Genomic DNA, 21,211 nt, shown 5'->3' on the forward strand with positions numbered 1-21,211 from the left:
TGTGATGTAAAGTGACCGTAGGATGCTGTGACCTCAGTGCCTGCCCGAACTGTCCTTCTGCTGGTTAAAAGGGACGCGAGAAGATGAACCCCTGAGCGAGTGTACAGACATCCAGGTGTGTTCTGACCACGCCTCCCCAGCGCCCCACCTGCCGAATGTCCTGGTCACGGCCAGCGGAGCCCCAGACACCTGGACCAGCCTGCTCCCCTCTCCCCTCGAGCACCCTGGAAAGCGTGCCTCGCTCACCTCCCCTTTCCTTGGTCTGCTCCGATATGAACTTCTCTAGCTTCGTCCTCAGGGGGATCTCGACGCCGTAGCGGCCATGGGTCCCGTCGTCCACAAGGACGAAGTGGGAGTGGTTGCTGTCGAGACAGGTCAGGTGCCCCTGGCCGTCCTCATCCATGACGTACTCAGCTGGGAAGCCGCCCTGGGGACGGGGAGGAGGTGGGCACGGACAGACGGAAAGCTCTACATCTTTCCCACCAAGAACAGGAGCTCCATCAGGCTGGATAAGTGACCCCACCCCCACCAAGATATCAGGCTCTAATGCCTGGAACCTGTGAATGTTCCCTCATTTGGAGAAAGGGTCTTTGCGGATGTGATGAAGCTAAGGATCTTAGCACGGGAAGATTAATCTGGATCATCCAGGTGGGTCCTAACTGCCATGACAGGTGTCCTTAGAAGAGGATGCAGAGGAAGAGGAGGGGGCCATGTGACCAAGAGGCAGAGACTGGAGTGATGCGGCCACAAGCCAAGGAAAGCAGCAGCCACCAGCAGCTGGAAGAGGCAGGGAATAGCTTCTCCCCCACAGCCTCTGGAGGGAGCCTGGCCCTGCCGACATCCCGATTTTGGCCGGGTGGTACTGGTCTTGGAGTTCTGGTGCCCAGAAATGTCAGAGAGTACATTTCTGTTGCTTTAAGCCACCAGCTCTGTGGTCATTTGTCCCAGCAGCCCCAGGACCCAGATCCAGGAGGGGTGGCTGCCGGACCCACGCACACGGCCCCTGGTGTCCACAGAGGATGGCAGGTGGTATCGCAGGAAGTCTTCTGAACTCGAAATGGGGAGAAAAGTGCAGAGTGATCTTGGAAGTCAGCCAGTCTCCCATGGCCTCAGATTTCCACTCCGTATAACAAGCATTCAAGACAGAACCGGTCCCGTGCACTAAGCACGTCTGTGACACTGACGCAAAAGGACAAGGGCCGAGGGGCAGAGTGGCCTGATGACAAGAGTCTGTGACGGATACAAGGCATCACCTTCCAGAGGATGCTCTCCCCAGGAAGTGAAGGCACGCCGCCACCAGCCGGGAAGGGCAAGGGCTCGTTCATAAATCACCCCTCGAGGGGCTGTTATAATAACGTCTCATCAGCAAGTCAAGGAGACTTGTCTTTGGGGCCAGTGTTTCCCCCAAACTTTCCTGACTCTGTGAATTAGGTGGACATGTGCTCATTATGTCACATCTACTGTCCTCCAAAATCTTACTGAATGAATCGAATGATCTTTTCCACTCACATCCCCACATTTAAGCAACTGCTTCTCAGGGCTGCACCCAGGTGAACAGACGCAGGAAGGCTCTGTCTTCAGTAGGGGAACCAGAGTGTTGTCGATCCTTGGGCTAGAAGGCCAGGCCCTGGGATCTGACAACCCAGATGCTCACTGGCTGTGTGCTCCCGGCCAAGCTACCGCCTTCTGCAAAGTCCATTTCTCATCAGGGAGGCGTTAGGAGGAGCCCCTGACCAGTGGCGGCTCCAGAGACTCTTGTGTGGACCCATCCCATGATCTCAACGGAGGAAACCAGAGTCTAACCAACGTAGCTACTCGCCTGGGTTCACCAGGGTCCATGGCGTGGGGGCTTGAGCCTGGGTCTCCTGTGTCCCCGTCCAGCCACTCCCCTCCACACTGCATTTACCCTGCTGCCCAGGTGGTGGCCTCCCCGCTGCGCCCCGCCCCCGCCCGCCCCAGGAGCAGCCACCAGCTCACCGCGGGGTAGATCAGGCTCTCCCGGTTATGCAAGGTGCCCCACGTGGCGATTCCGATGGTGACCACTTCCCCTTCATTGTAGCCGCTGCTCAGGCTGAAGTCCCGCACCGCCTCGCCCACCTGCTTCATCACGCCCGTGTGGGACCCCCCGGTGATAATCCAGGCCCCTGGGAAGGAGCAGAGGGCCCTGCCACGCACACGCCCGACGCCTACGCCCTGTGCGTCTCCGGGGCTCACTGCCCCACATCTGCAGCCCCTCTACCCCAAACCAGGGCCTCAGGGAAGCCCCGCCATGATCACGCCCTCCTGCAGCAGCTGGGAGCCGCGGTTCCCCACGTTGCTCAGGCGGGGGCGGGGACAGGAACAGGACCCCCGTCGCTGACTGCAGGCCTTGCCCTCTCTCCCCACCTCCCCGCTGCCTCTCTCTGTCCTGCTCTCGGGAGCACGGCATCTCAGAACTGCCTCTGAATGTGTCTATTTCAAAGCATCACTAGTGGAGAGCCAACCAGAGCTGCATCTGCCACCGTGCGCAAGCCAAGCACAGCAGCAGACAGGGCGGGGTGAGTCCGACCGGACACACCCCCCCTGGCCCGGGCCTGGCTTCGGTGACCCCCGAGGGCCAGCCAGTCCCAAGGCCCCGACTTGGCCTCCCAGGGACCCTCCGTCCCGCCCATCACTCCCAGGCCTGAGCCCCTCCTGTGGTCGGGGCCCTGGCCCCTCCACCCCCGGTGCTACCTGTGGTCTGGGCCACCTTGACCAGGCCTCTTCGGAAGACGCTCTTCAGCCTGGGCTTCATGTTGAAGTCCTTGGCCCCGCCCGTCACGGAGATGAGGAGGTTGGGGGCATCTAGGCCCCAGTGCTGGGTCATGAGGTGGTAAATCAGGCTGGAGGGTGTGTCCTGGGACAGGCGGACGTACTGCGGGGAGGTCAGAAGACCCCAGAGCGCCAGTGAGCGGCCACCCCAGGCCCAGAGCCCAGCCGTCCTGCACTATCAGTGTCTGAGAGCCCCAGCTGGGCGGGTGGATGCTCGCACCCGGGTCCAGACCCAGCGAGTAAAGGGGCCACACCCGAGCAGGACACTGCTTGAGGGAAGGGGGAGGCAGGGGCAGGGAAGGGAGGCTGCCCAGAGGAGACCAGCCCCTGGCCCCTGTTCTGGGAGCACCCCCAGCCTGAGCCCCATGCCCGATTCCAGTCTCCCTGGAAGGCCACGCCCGCCATCGCCTCCTCAGGGTTTGACCGGCTGCTGCCCGCCTGCCCTGCCCCCATGCTGCAGAAGACCGCCTCCTCCCTCCCCGCTCCCACCAATGCTCCGCAGAGGACACCCCCTCTCAGATTAAGCCAGCTGCGTCTGGAGGGGTCTGGCATCGCACTGACACTGGCTTACGAGGGGCAGGGCTTGGGGACGGTGCTGAGGCAGGTGGCTCTGGGGCCAGTGCCCACCCCAGCCCAACCCTCCTTGTTCAGCCTCTTTGGCCAAGTGGGCAGCGTCTCAGCGACTCAGAGTCGTCGAGGGGAAAGGTCACACCCGGCTAACAAGAAGCTCAAGGTCCCAGAACCCCAGCACAGAAATAAGTGGCTACACCAGACCCTCCAGGACAGTGCGGCCCAAGAGCTGCTACAGAATCCTCTGGAAGGCTGGTTAAAACCAGGGTGGCTGGGCCTCTGATTCAGCAGGTCTGGGGTGGGGTCCAAAAATCTGCTTGGAGATGCTGCTGGTCCAGCGATCACTCTGAATCTGCAGCACCTGGGAGCCCAGCGGGGCCTGGCCCTCCGCTGCTGCCGCCCCCCTGCCCCCGTGCTCCCGGGCAGGCCTGGGACCCCGCCCCCCCGCTGGCAGGACTCTCGCCTCTGCTCCTGGGTCTCACCCCATCCTCGAGGTCCTCCCCACTGCCCTCCCTCCCCCACCCCTGCCCACCTGTGCCCCGTGTACTCTTCCCACTCCCTCCTGGCAGTGACAAAAGCCATCCATGCCACCCTGCCCACACCCTGCAGAGCGCCAGCAGCAGCCCTGCCTGCTCCCTGAGGGCACCGCGTGTCTCCTGTCTGCCATGCGAGCCCCACCCACTCTGCCCTCAGCGCTGGGCAGGTGGGCTCCGCCCCGGGTTTCCACCAGCCTCTCACTCCCACCCCAGGGAGTCCCAGCCACCTTGGTCACCCACAGTGGGCTCTGGTCCACAGTAAGAGCAACGGAGTCATGGAAACCAACCTTTCCCACCTTCTGGCCCAAGCCCGTGAAGACGATGTCACCAAAGGCGTCTGTTGGCATCTCCTGGACGTGCTTTTTCGGGTCCCACTCCTTGCCCTGGAAGGCGTGGGGCCTGGTGGCCTCCTCCAAGTGCTGTTCACGCGTGTAGCCGCACTCACACACCACCTTCCTGCAAAGGCCACTCGGTCACCAGGGGTGACCAGCGCCTGCCCCCGCCCCACTGCGGGGGTCAGAGGAGGCCCAGAGGGGTCAGGACTGGCGGCCCACCAGGGCGAACGAGGCGCCCCAGCCGAGAGCCGGTGGAGACACATAATCGTCAAACTTCTAAAAACTAAAGACAAAGACAAAAATCTTGAAAGTCAGAAATGACACCTTACCCATGAGGAGAAAATAATTCCAACAACTGACTTTGAATCAGAGCCAGAAACAAGTGCCAGAAAGAAGTGACACGACATTTTTCAAAAGACAAAAACTACCAACCCAGAATATCCTACCAACCCAAAAATATCCTTCACATATGAAGGGGACGTCAAGACATTCTCAGATGAAAGAAAACTAGGGAATTTGTCACCAACAGAACTACCCCAAAAAGGTTGGCTAGAGCAGGTTCTCTAAACAGAAACAAAATGATAAAAGAAGGAATTTTGGAATATTAAAAAGGAAGAATGAACAATGGAAAGAGTAAAAGTATGGGTGAATATAGCACATTTTCCTCCTCTTGAATTTTCTGAAGTATGGTTGATGGTTGAAGAAAAATTGCACCATGATCTAACATAATTCTCAGTGCATGTGGACGAAATTTTGTAGATAATTATATTATAAACGGGGAAGGGCAAAGTGTTGTAAAAGGTGGGACTGTTTCTACACTTCATTCAACCTGGTAAATGTCAACACCAGGAGACTCTGATGAGTTTTGGATACATCAGTAGGTAAGTAGATGTCAGTAACATGCGATGAGTTGTGGATATATAATGTAATACCTGGAACAACCACTAAAAAAAAAAGCTATGCAAAGAGATACGGTCAAAAACAGCATAGATAAATCAAAATGGAACTCTAAGAATTATTCAGGTAACCCACAGAAAGGCAGGAAAAGAAAAACAGAGAGAAATGTAAACAAGAAAATACAGTGGCAGACTTAAGTCCTAATATATCAATAGTCACATTAACTGTAACATTCTAAACACCCTGATCAAAAAAAACAGAGACTGGCAGAGTGGGTAAAAAAAATAATAAGACCCAATATTTGCCGTCCACAAAAGCCTCACTACAAATATTGTGATGGCGGCCACTTTGCTCCTCGGCAGCAAACAGGAGGTAACTACCAACACACACAACTCGAATGGATGTCAAAGGCATTCCGCTGAGTGAAAAAAGCCAATCTCAACAGATCACACTGTGTATGGCTCCATTTATATGACATTCTGGAAAGGAAGCAGTTATAGGGATGAAGAGCAGATAAGTGGTTGCCAGGGGTTACAGATGGTGGGTTAGAGGAGGTGACCGTGTAACCACTGGTGGAACCATGGGATCTACTGGTAGTATCTTTGCAGTTTCCTATAAATATATAGTTATTTCAAAATAAAAAGGTTTAAAAAGCACACAGTGCAGGCTCCAAGCAGAAACTTCTGGACACAGGGCTAGCAGGATACACGTGGTCCCCCAAAGAGACCGCCCTGCTACCTCTTTTCAACTGTCACCTCTTGCCTTCTTTGTCTTCGTGGGTTGAAATCGTTTTACTCCTTTACGGCTATTCTTTGGGGTTGCAGGAGAGAGAGAAGACAGCAACTGTGTTCTTTACAGCTTGTTTAATCGGAAATCTACACATTTTTTTAGAGTCTTGCTTTTGCTAGTGACAAGTGACCTAGAAGACTAGATATAGATGAGACCAAAGCAAAAAAGTCCAAAAGCAGGTGAAACCTGAGCCGATGACATGGGGGAAACACGACTGGACTCAGAGAGAGAAAACAAGCTTCCCTGCTGCTTACGGAGTGTTTGTCCTTAGGGGCTTCTGACTCTCAATTTCTCAGTCGTTAAATGGGGAGAATAATACGTTGTCTGACCTCGAGCTTTCAAAACCTGTGAGGGCCAAATGAGGTTCTAGATGGGAAATAATTTATAAAGTTCGTGCAGGTTAACTAGCCATGCAGAGGACCAAGGAAGGGTTAAGAGGGCCACGGCCCGCCCTGTACCCCAGTCTCCTGGGCTCACTTGGGTGCCCTTTCTCCACCCACAAGGCACGTCCCTGGCTACCCCCGGCCCCACTGCTCAGGCCGGGGCCCCCAGGGCTGGGAGCACAGGGCCAGCCACGAGGAACTCCCAGCACGCCCCATACACCTTCCTCGACGACCCCTAGGGACTCAAGTCACTCGCAGACTGGCAGGGCTCTCTCCGAGCACCTCGTGTAAGCTCCTTCATTTACGGAGGAGAGAGCTGGGTCCGAGGCGGGGAAGAGGGTCGTCAGGACGAGGACCCCTTTTATGATGATCTGGAACCAGACGTGCATGATCACCGACGGTGACGCTGTTTCTGGGGTCCTGGGATGTGCCCAGGGTGTTATCACAAAAAGTGCCCCGTCTGGGAGTTCACGCTCCAGCTTGGCCCGAGGCTACCCAAAACTTTCTCATAGGTTCTAACAGTTAGCCTAGAACAGACCCTTTCCCTCCTCTCTTTAAGCATTCCCCCGGTGGGATTAGATCTTAAGTCAACGTGGCATTCCCAAACCGGACACAAAGCAGGAAACTGCACTGAGACCGCTGACCCAGAAATTGAATAATCAGAGAATTTCTTCCTGCACTCGTGGCCTACGTGGGCGTAAGTGAGGCACCCCCGCCAGCCCCTCGGGACAAATGAGGAAGGAGCCACCACAGGGAGTTACACACACTCAGAGCAACGTCTGAGTGACAGCCCGCTCCACCTGCCACCACCGTAGCTGCTCCTCGCGTGGATCCTGATACCGAGAAAGGTGCTTCTGGAAGTTTCAGAGCCAAACGCATCCTGAGCGTCATTTCTTCAAAGCGGGACGGAGACACTGAATGAGGAGGGAGCCCCATTTCCGTCTCAAACTGTACCCCAAGCCTCACTGACTCCTGTGGACGTTTCTGCACTGGCTCAGAATTCAGAGGAAATGATGGGGCAGAGGCTTGACGGATGGTCAAGCCCCCGAACCCCTACCAACCAGACCCAGGTTCCGCAGTAACCGTCTTCAAAGTGCTTTGGAACCAGTGATTCCTGTATGGAAAGCTTGGGTATAACAAGTCGCCTCTGAGGCTATTTTTATAAACCTATTTTTAAAAACTAAAACTGGAGACCTCAGTGCAAAGCACTCTCTACATATTGTCAGGATAATCGGTGTGAACTTGAACTCTGATTACCACCAAGTACATTAGAGGTTGCCAGCCTTGAGGCCGTCATCTGGAGCACGGTGGCCACTTTCTCTGATGCGAGGGTCCGCCCCTACCACTACCCGGGGAGAAAGGTGGGCTCTCGTCTGAAAGGGAGCCAAGCTGGAGCGTGAACTCCCAAATGGGGCACTTTTTGTGATAACACCCTGGGCACATCCCAGGGCCCCAGAAACAGCATCACCGTCGGTGATCATGCACGTCTGGTCCCAGATCATCATCCTCTTCTACCATCCCCGCAGAGGACGCCCTTCCTCCCCGTATTGTTCACAGCCTGAGCTGGATGCTGACCATCTGTCCAGCAGGGAAGTGATGAAGTAACTCAGACACGGTCAGCGCTCAGAGAGGACCACAGAGCCACACGATTGCAGCGCCGTTGGCAACTGGCATAAAAGAGAGACACGGCGTGTAGTGGGGGAGGGAGAGAGGTTACATCCCAGGGCGTGGTCAGGGAGGGCTCCATGGCAGAGGCAGCGTCACCAGGTGACAAAGGAGTGGAAGTAAGAAAGAGCGAGGCCCGTTTGTGGCACAGCGCAGACGAGGGTGTGTCTGGAGGGGAAATGCAAACACGAATCAACCCTGTTTGTGGGGTACGTGGAAACACTCCGAGCATCCCAGGCCGGTACAGACACAGGGACTGTCCCCCACTGAGGCCCCCCGGTCGGCCCTGCTCTGATCAGCCATTCCACGTGGGAACAGGGAAGGGGCCGTAAACACAGAACAAGCCACTCACCCAGCATCGGACAGTTTGGAGCTTTCCACAAAGTACACGCACTCTTTCTTCTTGATATTCTCAGGAATCCATGAACTAAGGTTTCCTTGCTGAGGGTAAAAAGGGCACTTTGAGATCCTCAGACAGTCAAATCAACACTCTTCCAAAGACCACATCCCACACCTCTCTCAGACCCACCTATGCGCCCTGGCACACGTCAGGGGTCTTTCTTCAGAGATGGGAGACCGAGCCCTCCCCATCACCTGCTGGAGGCCCTCGGGAGCAGATTGGGGAGGGAGGAGTGAGCCTGAGGAATCGCTTCCTCCTGGGCCCCAGGGAATGTTCACAGCCCTTTACAGTTTGTAGGTCAATGTTGCCTATAAACTGGGAAGCACTGTGCTTCCAGGTCGTGCCCTTCCTCAGGAACAGCGCGATGGGGTGCAAAGGCGGCCAGTGAGCGTCAGGATACCTGCCTATGTCCCGCGGGGCTGCGGGCTGAGACACGAGACACCCTGCTCCCACCCGACCAGGGCCTGTGACATTCAAGTGTCTCCAACACAGGCCTGCCGGGGCTTTCCGTGAAGCCAGCCCAGGACTTGGCGGGTGCCCGGGACCTTCCCTGTCGGGAGAGGATGTGCAGTCACTGCGCAGTGATGTGGGTGGAGAGCTTTCTGTGAGGGCGGCCCGGGACCCTAGTGCCTACCCAGCACTTTCCCAAGCGGACCAAGGACAGGAACAGTCCCCGGGCACAGACCCAGCCACCCAGCACTTTCTCCAAGTCCCCTCCACTAAAGGGCCTTTCTGGGCTGGAGCCCCCAGCTCAGCCGGGTCTCTGCCCTCCCTGGGTGTTCACTGTACCCCACCAGGGCCCTGGCAGACCCGGTGGCACCCAGACCTACCTTTTCACAGTTGCTGAAGGGGTACTGCGACCTCCTGCTCCTGCAGAGGCTGCTGTTGCTTTGCCGGAGGCTGGGGACCATGCCCAGGTCAGCCACCCTCCTGGGCTGCACCCCGAAGCCGTCCTCCTGCCTGGAGCCGGCTCCATCCCGACGCCTCAGCATCACCAGCTCCATCCTGACAGCCCCGCTTTGGCTCCGCAGAACGGGCTCTGTCCTGCTCCCTCAGAATGGGTTTTCCTCCAGCCTGCAAGGCTGAGGGGCCTGGAAGTGAGGTAGACCCTGGAAGTGGGCGAGACCCAGGCTGAGCAGCTGGAGTTTATCAGTCTGAGCAATTAGACACTCAAGGAAAAGTTAACGGCAGCAGCAGAGGGGAGCTACGCTCTGATGGAGTAAAAAGATAAGATGACCATGTTTTTCATTCTTGAGACCAAGAAGACCTCCCCCACTGCACATGCACTGAAAAGTTCCACAGGGGTCAGAAAGGGAGGGGGCATTAGCCCCTAATATGTCCTGTCAGCCTCCCAGAGACCCTCGCACTGGAAGCCATCTTGGCTAGAAGATGTGCACGCACACAGGGAAGGGCCCTGAGTCAGACCGGATATGGGAACAAAGCAAGATGATTGTCCCGAGGAAAACAAAGACCTGGAAAACGGCCCCCATATAAGTGATCTAAGCCACCCCATTGCACGTGACTCTCTGAGCCCACCCATGTGTCTATCTGCAGGTATTCTGTTCTTAATAAACTCTTTACTTGCCTCACTACTTTCTGTCTCTTTGCTGATTTCTTTCTTCAAAGCAGACAGGAACCAGGGTTCTGACCCTAGCCACTAGTCCCTGGTGGTCTAGCAGTTAGGATTCGGCACACTCACCACCTTGGCCCAGGTTCAATTCCCAGTCAAGGAACTGAGATCCCACTTCAAGCTGCCACACCCCACGGCCACCCGAGGTCAGAAGCAGGCCATGGGGGCTGCTGCAGTGGATCGGGGGAAATGAGTCAGATGCGTCCTCGTGCAGGGCCCCATCTGCTTGCCGGTCTGTACATTTTCCTGGCTGCCCAAGCTCTAGCCCCATCGGGCCCTGGGCAGTCCGGAGGCACATGCGCATCCCCGGGGCCCAGCCACCCACTCATAACCTCAGGTCACTGTGAAGGGCCAGAGAAAGAGCGCCATCCCCCCCCCACCACTCCTTGTGTGCCTGGTGGTGCCCAAGAGCCCCCAGACCAGGGGGGAAACCACCCAGTCATCATACGTGGTGCTCACACTGGGGTCTCATCCTCCTGTTTCCAGACATGGTTCACTTTTTTTTTTTTTTTTTTTTTTTTGGTTGTGCAAGGTCTTAGTTGCAGCTCGCTGGCTCCTTAGTTTCAGCATGCATGTGGGATCTAGTTCTCTGACCAGGGATCGAACCCGGGCCCCCTGCATTGGGAGTGCAGAGTCTTAACCACTGCACCACCAGGGAAGTCCCATGGTCCACTTCTTTTGTTTTCCAAGAAGGAAAAAAGCCCCCGCTGCCCACAGAGCTGGTTTCAGGGAGTGGCGCACTCTGCACTCCATGGCACAGGTCCTCCGAATAGAACAGATCTCATTTCCTCAAACCCTTTGCTCCAGCTCCGACCTGGTCTCCATCACTGAGACCTCCGTAAGCAGCCCGATCATTTCCCTCAGTTCACAAACAGGAAAAACAAATGTGTGTGAACCCCACAGGCCCTCCCTGGAGCCATGATGCCCATGATGATATCCCATGATGTCACCCCATATCACCCCAAGGTGTCATCCAGGGAGGCACCCCCCACCAAGCTGTTCCAAGAGTGTGAACGGGGGCCATCTGGGGCAGAGAGCAGGTCACAAGGTCTCCCTCCGTCTCCCGCCCTGAAGCCCTTTCTGGCCATATCACCTTCCCCCACACATCATGGTCACTGACGGACGGTCCTTTCTCTGCCCATTGTTGGGCCCAGTGTAGGTGGCCCCAAAATATGCCTCAAAGGCATATTGATTATTTTGAATTAGAGTTCCTTAAGAAACGACCAATGCAAGAGGGACACTCTGACCCTCCTTTCTGTCTCCCTGAGAGCAGGAAATGTCTCTCGTGTGAAAGGTGCAGTCCCTGCACCTGGAGGTCGAAGGACACTCTTATCATCAAAGGTCGGGGATTCTGGGCCGAGAAGCCTGTATAAACCAATCTCATGACCTCTCTCATTGATTAACGCCCAAACTCTGCTTAGATCCTTCACTCGTTGGGCACCCAAAACCTGAGTTTCTTTGTCCTGTCAATTCTTTACAAATTTATACTAAAAAGTATAAAAGCTGCCTGCTTTGGCCACTTCTTAGGTCCCATTTCTATGAATTAAAATTAGTTTCTTTCTCTCCTGCTAATCTGTCTTGTGTAAATTTTACTGTTAGTCCAGCCACAAGAACCCTAGAGGGGCAGCGGAGGGAGTTTCCCCACCCTAACACCCTTCATCCAGCGTCAACATGCGGTCACTGTGCTCTGGGGAGGGGCGGGGATTTGTCGGGGAGTGAGGCACCCGTCCAGCCCTCATCTGGACCACCTGGCCGTCCTGGTCCACCCTCTTCGGGGTCGCTCAGCTCAACACTGGGCACTTGGGGTTCAGCCACCCAGTCGCTGGCGCGCAGGGCTCAGGCCACCCTCACCTCTGCATTCTCATTCCCTCCTCCGGGCAGCTCCCGTCCCCCTTGTTCCTGGGGCAGGGTCACTCCCAGAGGCGCCCACACCTGCTCAGAAGAAGGAACCAAACCTCCCTCGCATGAAAGCACCGGGATAACACAGAACATTGGTACCACGAGTAGGGGCTGCTGGTACAAACACCTGCAAATGGAAAAGCAGCTTTGGAACTGAGCAATGTGCAGAATGGAAGAGTTCGGAGGGGCGCTAGAAAAAGCCTCCATCGCTGCGGACAGACAGAGCAAGTTTGGTGAGGGGAGCTCAGAGGAGAGGAGAGCTGGAGAGAGGGCCTCAGCCTCCTTAAAGAAGCCTGAGTGGTCACGAGCAGGTGTTGGTAGAAAGTGGATGGTAAAGGCCATTCTGACGAGGTCTCAGACGGAAACGAGGACCATGTTATTGGAAACTGGAGGAAAGGGGATCGTGTTATAAAGAGTTGGAAACCGGAGGAAAGGGGATCGTGTTATAAAGAGGCAAAGAGCTTGGCTGAACTGCTCCTCTCCTGGTGTTTTGTGGAAGACAGAACTTGTAAGTGATGAAACCGGAAATTCGGCTGAGGAAGTGAGGCAAAGTGTTGAAAGTACAGCTAAGGCTTCTCTTGAATGCTTATAGCAAATTGTGAGGAGAGAGAAATGACCTAAAGATGGACTTCTAATCAAAAAGGATTCAGAGTTTAGAGAGTTGGGAGATTCTCAGCCTATAGACAAGGAAAGGAATGAGAAAGCTTGTTCAGGACAGAAGATGCAGGGGGTGGCCAGGTTTGCTAAGGATGTAGGTGGGCTGCTTGTCTTCATCCAGCTGGGGAGACTGGTCAGCCATCTCAACAGAAGCCGGGACCCACGTCCACGACAATGGAAGATTGACCCCAAGGCACTTTGGAGCTCACGGGGCTGCCCTCCCAGCACAGGCCCAGAGTGGGAGGGCATGAGGGGCAGAATGATCTCAAAGGGGGGCCCAGCTGCCCTGCACCCCTCCTATCCTGGACTCCTCAGCAGGAGTGTGGCCCCAGCCAGTCTGGTGTGGCAGCGCCTGCAAGATGCTGTCTGCCGATGGGAAGCGTGCACAGCCCTGGGGGTAGCGTGGCTACCTGCCCCCGGATTTGAAGGATGGAGGCGCCCAGAGCCCAGGGCACGCGCCCCGGCAGAGGGTTGCCTCGAGGGCAGTGTGTGGGGCAGGGCAGCCCCAGACCGGTGGAGCCCCTGGCCTGTGATTCCAGGCCAGGAGCGTGCACAGCAGACGGTGCCCAGCAAAGCAGAGGGGCAGGACCACCTCCCAGTGGGCCTCAAGGCTTTAGACCTGCTCAGGACCTGTCACCCTGCCTTTTTTTCCAACCTCTCCCTTTTGGAATGGGAATGTCCTCCCTACGCCTGTCCGTCCACTGTGTTTTGGAAGCACACAGCTTGTTGTAAGCATGCAGGACCCTATGGCGCCTTCCGGGGGCAGGCCCTTTCCCCACATCCTCTGCTGTACATTTCCTGCATTGTTTCACATCTGTGAAACCACCCACCCCCTCCCCCACCAAATGGAAGATGTTAACTACTTGATGACTGTGAGCATGTAGCCCCCAGACCTACTGGAGCCTGCGCATTGATAATGTGAGCCCCTGTGACCCCGCCCGTTACCTCATCATCAGCCAATCAGAGAACTGTGCACGAGCTGATCACAGACCCTGTGACTCCCCCCGTCACTTGGCCTTTAACAATGCTTTGCTGAAGGCCATTGGGGAGTTTGGGGTTTTGGGAGGCACAAGCCACCCATCTCCTTGCTCAGCCCTGCAATAAACCTTTCTCTGCTCCAGACTCCGACGTTTCAGTTTGTTTTGGCCTCACTGTGCGTCCGTCGGACACACGAACTTGCACTGGGTAACACTGTCTGGTTTCCCAGGTTCACGGCCGGAGAGGACTCTGCCTCGGGGTGAATCTGTCTCAAGTCCTCCCACACCTGACTTAGGTAGTATTTAGAAGAGACTTTGGACTCAGACTTTGGAGTGGACGCCGGAATGAGTTAAGATTTGGGGGCTGTTGGGATGCAGTGAATGTATTTTGCATGTGGGAAGGACGTGAATTTTGGGGCCAGAATGCTATGGTCTGACTGTGTTCCCCTAAAATTCCTATGTTGAAACCGCCCCCCGAAATGTGATGGTATTTGGAGATGGGGCATTTGAGTGGTGGTTAGGTCAGGAGAGTGGAGTCCTCGTGAATGGGATCAGGGTACTTATAAAAGAGACCCCTGAGAGCTCCCTGCAACCCAAAGGGGGCCCTCACCAACCCTGCGGGCACCTTGATCTTGGCCTTCCAGCCTCCAGAACTGTGAGGAATAAATGGCTGCTGTTTATAAACCACCGAACGTGGAATTCTGTTATAGTGGCCTGGATGGACTGAGACACGGCAGTGAGCAGCGCTGGCTCTGCAGCCCCTCCAGGGCTTCCTGGCACAGCACTCATGGCGGAGGGGGCCTTATACCTGTGTGGCCCTTACAGCACCATCTGCAGTCCTATATAGCAGCTCACCTGGCCTCACGACCAGCTTCTCAGGGAAGCAGATGAGCAGGAAGTGTTCCAGGTGACCAAAGAGGAAAATGAGGCTCTGAAAAGCACACAGCCGGGCAGCTAGTCTGTAAGGGGACCTGGGCTAGAGGCGGCTCCCGCCCCCCTCTCCAGGGCTCGGTCCTGTACAGGACAAAGAGCAAAAGGATGAGCAATAAAGGACTTGGTCTTAAGAAACTCAAGTGCGTTTGCTCAGATTCACATTTTTCAGACAGTTGCCCATCTCAGACACCCACAGAGGCTTGTGCGGATCTTCTCAAATCCCAGCTGCCAACAGGTCCCTGGGAAACGTGTCAAACACCACTCCTCCCACCCACCACCCCATCAGACTTCAGGGGACAGAGCCAGCCATGTGTAACCATTCCCATGCCCAGCTGCAGGGGGGATGCTGGCCTGACCCTCTCCTCCCTCCTCCCCCTGTTCCTCCCCCCAACCCAGCTCCCTGTCCAGCAGCCTAGGCCCTGGGAGAGTCCGGAAGCCCAGCGCTGACAATGACCTTACAAAGCCCCCCATCCAACCTTCTCTGGGGTTCTTCTCCCCAAAATCATATCATCAGTTGCTTTCTTCACATATCACCTAAAAGCAAACTTGGCCACCCTGTTTTATAGCTAAAGTTCTTCATAAGCAATTAGCACAGGTGTGTTGAGAAAACTCTAAAAGTGAATGACTTCCAAGAAGAGAGAGGGAGTACCTGACTGCATAGGCCTGAATATACGGCCACACCACACGCACACCCACAAACGTCACCTAGCACAGGACACTGGCAAGAATGTGAAGCTGTTGCCATAGAGGGGAGTGAGGGGGGTGAATGTCCCACTCAAGACCACGGGTCAAGACCACGGAGACTCACCAAGACAGGGCTCCTCCTGGTACCCCACCCGCCCCAGCCCAGAAGACTCACCAGGAAATAGAACCGCAAGCGGGCCTGGGCACACTGGCTGCGGCCCTATGTGCACCCCCCTCTCCACTTCTCTAAACCCTGCAGCTGCTCCCAGCGGCTCCCGCTCCAGCATCCTTTGAAATCCTGGCTGTGAAAGCACTTTCCAGACTATAAATAGCCACACGCGGGGTGAGGGGCAAAGGAAGTACCAGCCACAGAGGTCTTTGGCGGGGGCGGGGCGGGGGCGGGGCGGGGGGGGGCTCGGAGCAAGAGCCTGAGATGGCCAAGTCCCTGATCTCCCCAAGTTGGGACACGGCGCCCCCGGACAGACCGCGCCCAGCCCTGTCGCAGCGCCTGCGTCCCGCGCCGCACCCCAGCGGACGCCAGCACCCGCGCTACCTGGGTCCCTGCCTCCGTCCCCGCACGCCCGCCGCAGCCCCGCACCAGCACCCCAGCCCGGGCCCGCGCCCAGCCCTCTGCGCCCCGGCCCACTCAGACCCTAGAGCCTGCAGTCGCCCCCGAACCCCAGCCGCGCCCCAGCTCCCGCCGCCGCGCCTGCACCCAGGCGGGTGCCTGGGTCCCCGCACCCCGCGGCGCACGCACCCCAGCCTGTGCTCCGCTTGTGCCGGCCCGACCGGCGCCTCTGGACCCCTGCGCATCCTCCCCGCGACCTGCGCCTTCGCCGCACCCCGGTGTCCTTCACTCCGGCCGGCGCGCCTACCTGCTCGCGGAGGCCCGCGCCCCCGCGTCAGTCGCGCCGCTGCGCAGGACTGCAGCCCTGGCCCCGCGGGGCCGCCCGCGTCTCAGGCCCGCAGCGCGCTCTGCGTCACGGCTCCGGAGAGAGCAGCCCGCCCCGTCCCGCGCCCGAGGCCGAGCCAAAGAAGAGAGAACAGCCGCAGGAGCAGGGTCTCCCAGACGCCCGAGCTGCGGGGTCAGCCTCCCCAGATCCCCTCCCGAGAGGCTGGCGGCACGTGCAAACCCGGAGGCAGCGATTCGGGTCAAGTCCAAAGAGCCCTGGGAGGGGGGGTGGGCAGGGCTGGGTGGGGATTGTGTCAGCGGGAGCTGGAGACCCAGGGGGCCCCCGGGCTGGGTCAACCACTTCCCCTACCGGCCTATCCCTGCCGTCACCTGTCTTCCTGGGGGCCCCAAAGCCAGGAGACCATTCCCGGTAAGGCAGGAACCGAGGCAGCAGGAGGAGCCGGAAAGATGCAACCGCACAGCATCCACCCTGGCACATGCTGGCCCCTGGGCCCACAGGTGCCTGATTTCCACCCTGGCTGCCCTGCCCCGCTCAGTCCTCCTGGCTGGAGGGCAGAGGGGACTGACTGTATTCTGAAAGACTGATCGCAACTTTCCCTAAAGGTCCAAACTCCCCGGCCACAAGTCTCTCACCCAACAGAGACCCTCTGCCCTCTCCTTCCCAGCTGCCACCCCACAAGGCCCCACGGCCACTCCCGGGCCCTTGCTCAGGGTCCAGGGAAGTGAACAGGGTCCTGTGCCTCTCTGATCCCGGGGCCCGGGGGGCTGCCTGCTGACCCTCATTTCCTCTCCTGGGTGTGCTGACCTAGTGTCCAGACTCCTGCCCGGAGCACCCCCCTGTGGAAGGCCCTTCGCCCCCACCCGCCCCTGCCTCTCCACCAAGCAGCCAGCCGGCAGTGCCACGGGTCCACCGGCCAAAGGCTGGCCCCTGTCTCACTCTCCGGTCATCAGGAGGTTTCTAAGCAGCTTGGGGAAGGTGTCGGAACCCATCAGAGCCCCTTGTACAGCACTTGATCGTTTTTTCCAGACACTTTAAAGGCAGCTGGAGCCACTCCTCCAAGGTGGTTGGCACCACGGAGTTAAAGAACAGCAACAGTGGGTGTTACCCAATGGCTCTGGCCTGCAGGACTGCACGCTGCAGGGGGCACAGCCTTCCAGACATCACTGCTGCATCTTCAGAGCCCGCAAGCAGCAAGCGCTCAGTGAGTGGCCGCTACAGGACTTATCCTGCTACGAGGATGGCCACAACCACAGAAAGGCATCTCAGACCCTAGTCAACAGGCAAAGGAAGAGGACACCCACCCGTGTCTGCAGCTGCTTGTCAGCAACTGTGCCCATACTCTCACCCAGGGCTCCTTCCTTGATGCCCTCTGGCCCAAGAGCCATCATGACTAAAAGCACACTGAGGGGAAGTTAATATTTCATGAGACAGAAGTAACTGCAGGACCATCCGATGGACAGGTGCAGACGGGCTGGCTTTCGTTTCCAGGTACCCCAGGGCCTCTGTGGGAACATTGCTTAAGGTGAAGTATCTCATGAATCAGGCTTCTGACGAAACATATGTGCCCACATTGTTCCCTGTGGGGCTCTTTCCCTTCTAGAGACGAACGTGTTTCACAAGAAGGTCCTGTTCCTCCTGCCGGACACTGCTGCAAGAGCAATTATGAAATGTCTTTTCCATAAAAATAAAAAGCAGGAACCATAAAGTACAAGAGCAGCAAGTACTGACCTTGACCGAGGGTTGTTTCAAGTTCAGATAAAGGAAATGCAGCGCAGAAGACTTTGTTACATCACGGACATCATGCCCAAGATATAAAGCCCCTTGGTCTGGCAGCGAGAGAAAAACCACAATCACTGAAAAGATAGTGATCTAACCGATTAGCATGGCGAGCCCTGGTCATGAATAATGCACAGGAGCAAAGAGAGGCCAGGCTGCGGCTCCTTGGAGGAGAGCAGAGGAAGGCGGGCAGAGTCTGAGGGCTGGGAGCCAACATGGCCAGAGCCTAGAGCAGGGGCTGCAGACTTTTTCTGTACGGGGCCGGATGGTCAATAGTTCAGGTTTTGCAGGCGATGGTCTCGGTTTGAACTACTCAACTCTGCCCTTGCAGCGAGAGAGCAGCCAATGGCAAAACATAAGCGGATGGGTCTGGCTGTGTGCCAATAAAACTTTATTTACAAGAACAGGCAGTGGCTGGATCTGGCCTGTTGGCTGTGGGTTGCTGACCCTGGTCTAGAGAGAGGACCAAGAGAAGTGGGCTTCATGCTGGGGGACAACCTTGTTTTCCTTCATCACTTCATTTCTGAGGTCAAAGGATGAACTTCATTCCAGAAACGTCTAATCAAAAGGGACTGCCCATGGAAGTAAGTGGGCGTGGTGGTGCTGTCCAGGAGGGTAGAGACCGTGGACACCCTCGTGGCTGTGTGCCCGCCCAGAAAGCTCTACCAGGTGGCCCATTCATTCTGCAGCGACAAGGATGAGAACGGAGATGGAAATGGCCCGGACAGTCAGGACACAGAATAAAATGAATAAACACAGGACTCAATTCTCTTCCACAAGTCCATTCTGTGGTTTGCAGCCGAGTCTGTCCGTCCGGACTGCTCTCTGCACTGGCCGGCGTCACCGTCGGTGGACGAGGGCAGAGAGGCTCAATTGCTCGGCTGGTCCCCCCACCCCCCAGCTCCCGTCCGCTTGCCAAGCACCACGCTAAGTTCCCACGTCCATTGGCAGTCCTCACGACCCAGTGTGGAAGGAAACCTTCTCACCCCCAGTGGGTGGGGAGGGAGCGGTGACTCGGGGACCTGCCAGAGCTGGCATCCGAAGGCACCTGCAGACCCTGCGTGCATGTTGGTCAGCCAGCCTCACCACGGGCAGACCCTGTCTAGGGGCTGGGGCTCCGGGGAAAAGAGGAGCCCAGACCCGCAGTCCAGGGGAAGAATGACCTAAACCACCTCAGGGCGTGAAAAACATTGAGGAGTTCAGCGGGACAGGAGCTGGAGGTCACAGGGTCAGTGTCAGGCAAGCTGGGACAGCCTTTCTCAGCAGGGTGCATTGAGGAAGTGATCCACTTTCTAAGGAAGTGTGATGGATTGAACCAGAACAATCCAATGAAAGCCATTTGGACCCAGGGAAGAGTAGGTGCAAAGGCCCCGAGGTGAACTCAAGTCGTGTGTTTGAGGACCACCAGGAAGGCCATGGTGGCCGGTGGAGTGCCCCAGGGGAGTGGGGCATGAGATGAGGGGAGGGGGCAGGGGCCAGATCACGCAGGGTCTTCGTGCCCCTGATATGGGTCCCCTGATCTGACGAGATGTTGCGGGACCCTGTGCTGGTGGATCAAACCACATCGAGCCTTCAGACCATGGTGCTGCCTGAGTCCCTGCGGGCGGGAAAGCCGAGGCCAGCCCCAGAACGTGTCCATCCTGCCCGAGTGCATCACCGTCCCGTCTCTCCGAGAGATGGTACCGTGTGCGGCCTCCGTCTGGGCCACCATGGCCTTGCCCTCTCTGACTCACCAGCCAGCACTGGGCTGGCTGAGGACAAAGGCTGATGGCCATCAACTGGCCGAGGCATTGCCCTCCCTGGCCTTCCAGCGCCTCGTCCGTGGGGGGGTGCCCGGTGGCCTCACTGCTGGGTATGAGGATCTCCGCACCGCGGCCCACCCCCAGTGTCTCTGCCAGACCTCCCAGTCCCCGATTCTCCCGTCTCTTTCCTTTCGGTCCCACCACCACCCAGAGGGTCAGGCCATTCCTGCCCGCCCGTGAGTCCACGCGTGACCCAAAGTCAGTGCTCTTCCCCACCCCAGAGCGGAGGAACAGGCGCTCCACGCGGGGGGCCAGCACTCCCGGGACCTCTTGCTCACCTACAGGTCTCGCTGGTGTGCCCAGGCTGCAAGGCCGTTTCCTTGGGTTGTTCCTACAGCTGGTAACCGTGAGACATGAGAGATGTCGCCCCTGGACCAAGATGAGGATTGCTCACTGGTGACTGGAAAAGCGGTGGATCCAGAGCTCCCTGATCCCTCCTGGTACCGCATGAACCCACAGCGTGGGCAGTGAGCATCCACTGAGCCCCTCGCGTCGCTCCCGTGGAACTCGGGTCAGGGCGCTGACGCAAACGTGCCGGTGCCGCGAGGAGTAAACCGTCCTTTGTCTCTGACTCAGGAGCCGCAGTCTCCTGCCGGCACCCGCGAAGGAGTAACAGGCTGACTTACCAGCCTGCAAGTGGGATCAAACCAAACCCCAGGCTGACACCCTGCTCGAAGCTCTGCCTGTTGCAGGCATCAGCCTTCACCAGTCTTTCAGGGCCACCGGAGGATGACATCCTGCAGCTCCCTAGTTTCCAGCCCCACACTGAGCCAGCCATCCTTCACCAGCTGATCAGAGGAGCCCCCGTGTGGCCACAGGCGCTGGGACAACGGTGGAGGTGGCATGGGGGTCTGGGCCACCTGTGCTCCAGCTAGCTGTGCCCTCCGCCCCACGCCCCTCGCACCCGGTTCCACTCACTCAAGATTGTTTCTGGGCCCACCCACCATACGGTAGAACCCAGGCATGGATGAGGGGGCTCAGGGCAAGAATTGACTGATAGACCCCTCACAACACGGTGTGTCCCAGCAAAATACAGCACACAGGATGAAATACAGAAAACGCAGCAGTTGTTAAACTACTGTGGGGATGCTTTTCTTTTTTTAGAATTCTCTGTATTGTCTTTACAGTAAAAATGGTGGGCTTGGATGGGATGGGAGATCCTATAGCAAAATTCCACTCTTCCCCACTGAATTGCAATCCCTGGTCTTGCCAGGGGTCCCTCGTACAGGCAGGTCCTTCACCACTCTCCAGGGCCCTGGGCTTCGGGTGTGGCTGTGACACCCTGGGAAAGCAACCTTTGACCCCTGTGAAAGAAAAAATTATTCTGACACTTGTTAGAAGAGTAAGGAAGACTTTATTCAAGATTATTGTAATTAGAGGAGAGAGATTGTGCTCAACTCCAAGTTCAATAAGGAAAAGGGGGATTTACAGCCAAGGAGCAGTGAGGGGCCAGTGGATGGAAAGTTACTAAGAGACTTCAAGGGCAGGGGATCTTGCAAACTACAGGCCAAGAAGATTAGCTACCACTTGTGAGGGAGGCATGAGGCGCTTAATCAGATAACGGGGGCGATCAG

The 21,211-nt window shown here is 57.1% G+C and overlaps 1 protein-coding gene across 1 annotated transcript in view; it reads right to left on the reverse strand.

Moving 5' to 3' along the window:
• Window positions 1–15,423, reverse strand: part of TRPM2 (transient receptor potential cation channel subfamily M member 2) — a 49,419-nt gene extending 33,996 nt beyond the window's left edge. The window contains exons 1-7 of the mRNA XM_061192824.1: window positions 15,321–15,423; window positions 9,196–9,474; window positions 8,318–8,406; window positions 4,184–4,352; window positions 2,713–2,893; window positions 1,978–2,144; window positions 247–427 (exon numbers count right to left, since the gene is read on the reverse strand). Coding sequence (XP_061048807.1) covers window positions 247–427; window positions 1,978–2,144; window positions 2,713–2,893; window positions 4,184–4,352; window positions 8,318–8,406; window positions 9,196–9,369 — 961 coding nt within the window. The 5' untranslated portion in view covers window positions 9,370–9,474; window positions 15,321–15,423. The remainder of the gene's footprint in view (window positions 1–246; window positions 428–1,977; window positions 2,145–2,712; window positions 2,894–4,183; window positions 4,353–8,317; window positions 8,407–9,195; window positions 9,475–15,320) is intronic.
• Between the last annotated feature and the right edge of the window lie 5,788 nt (window positions 15,424–21,211).

This window comes from Eubalaena glacialis, chromosome 6 (assembly GCF_028564815.1).
Source record: "Eubalaena glacialis isolate mEubGla1 chromosome 6, mEubGla1.1.hap2.+ XY, whole genome shotgun sequence".
NCBI lineage: Eukaryota > Metazoa > Chordata > Mammalia > Artiodactyla > Balaenidae > Eubalaena > Eubalaena glacialis.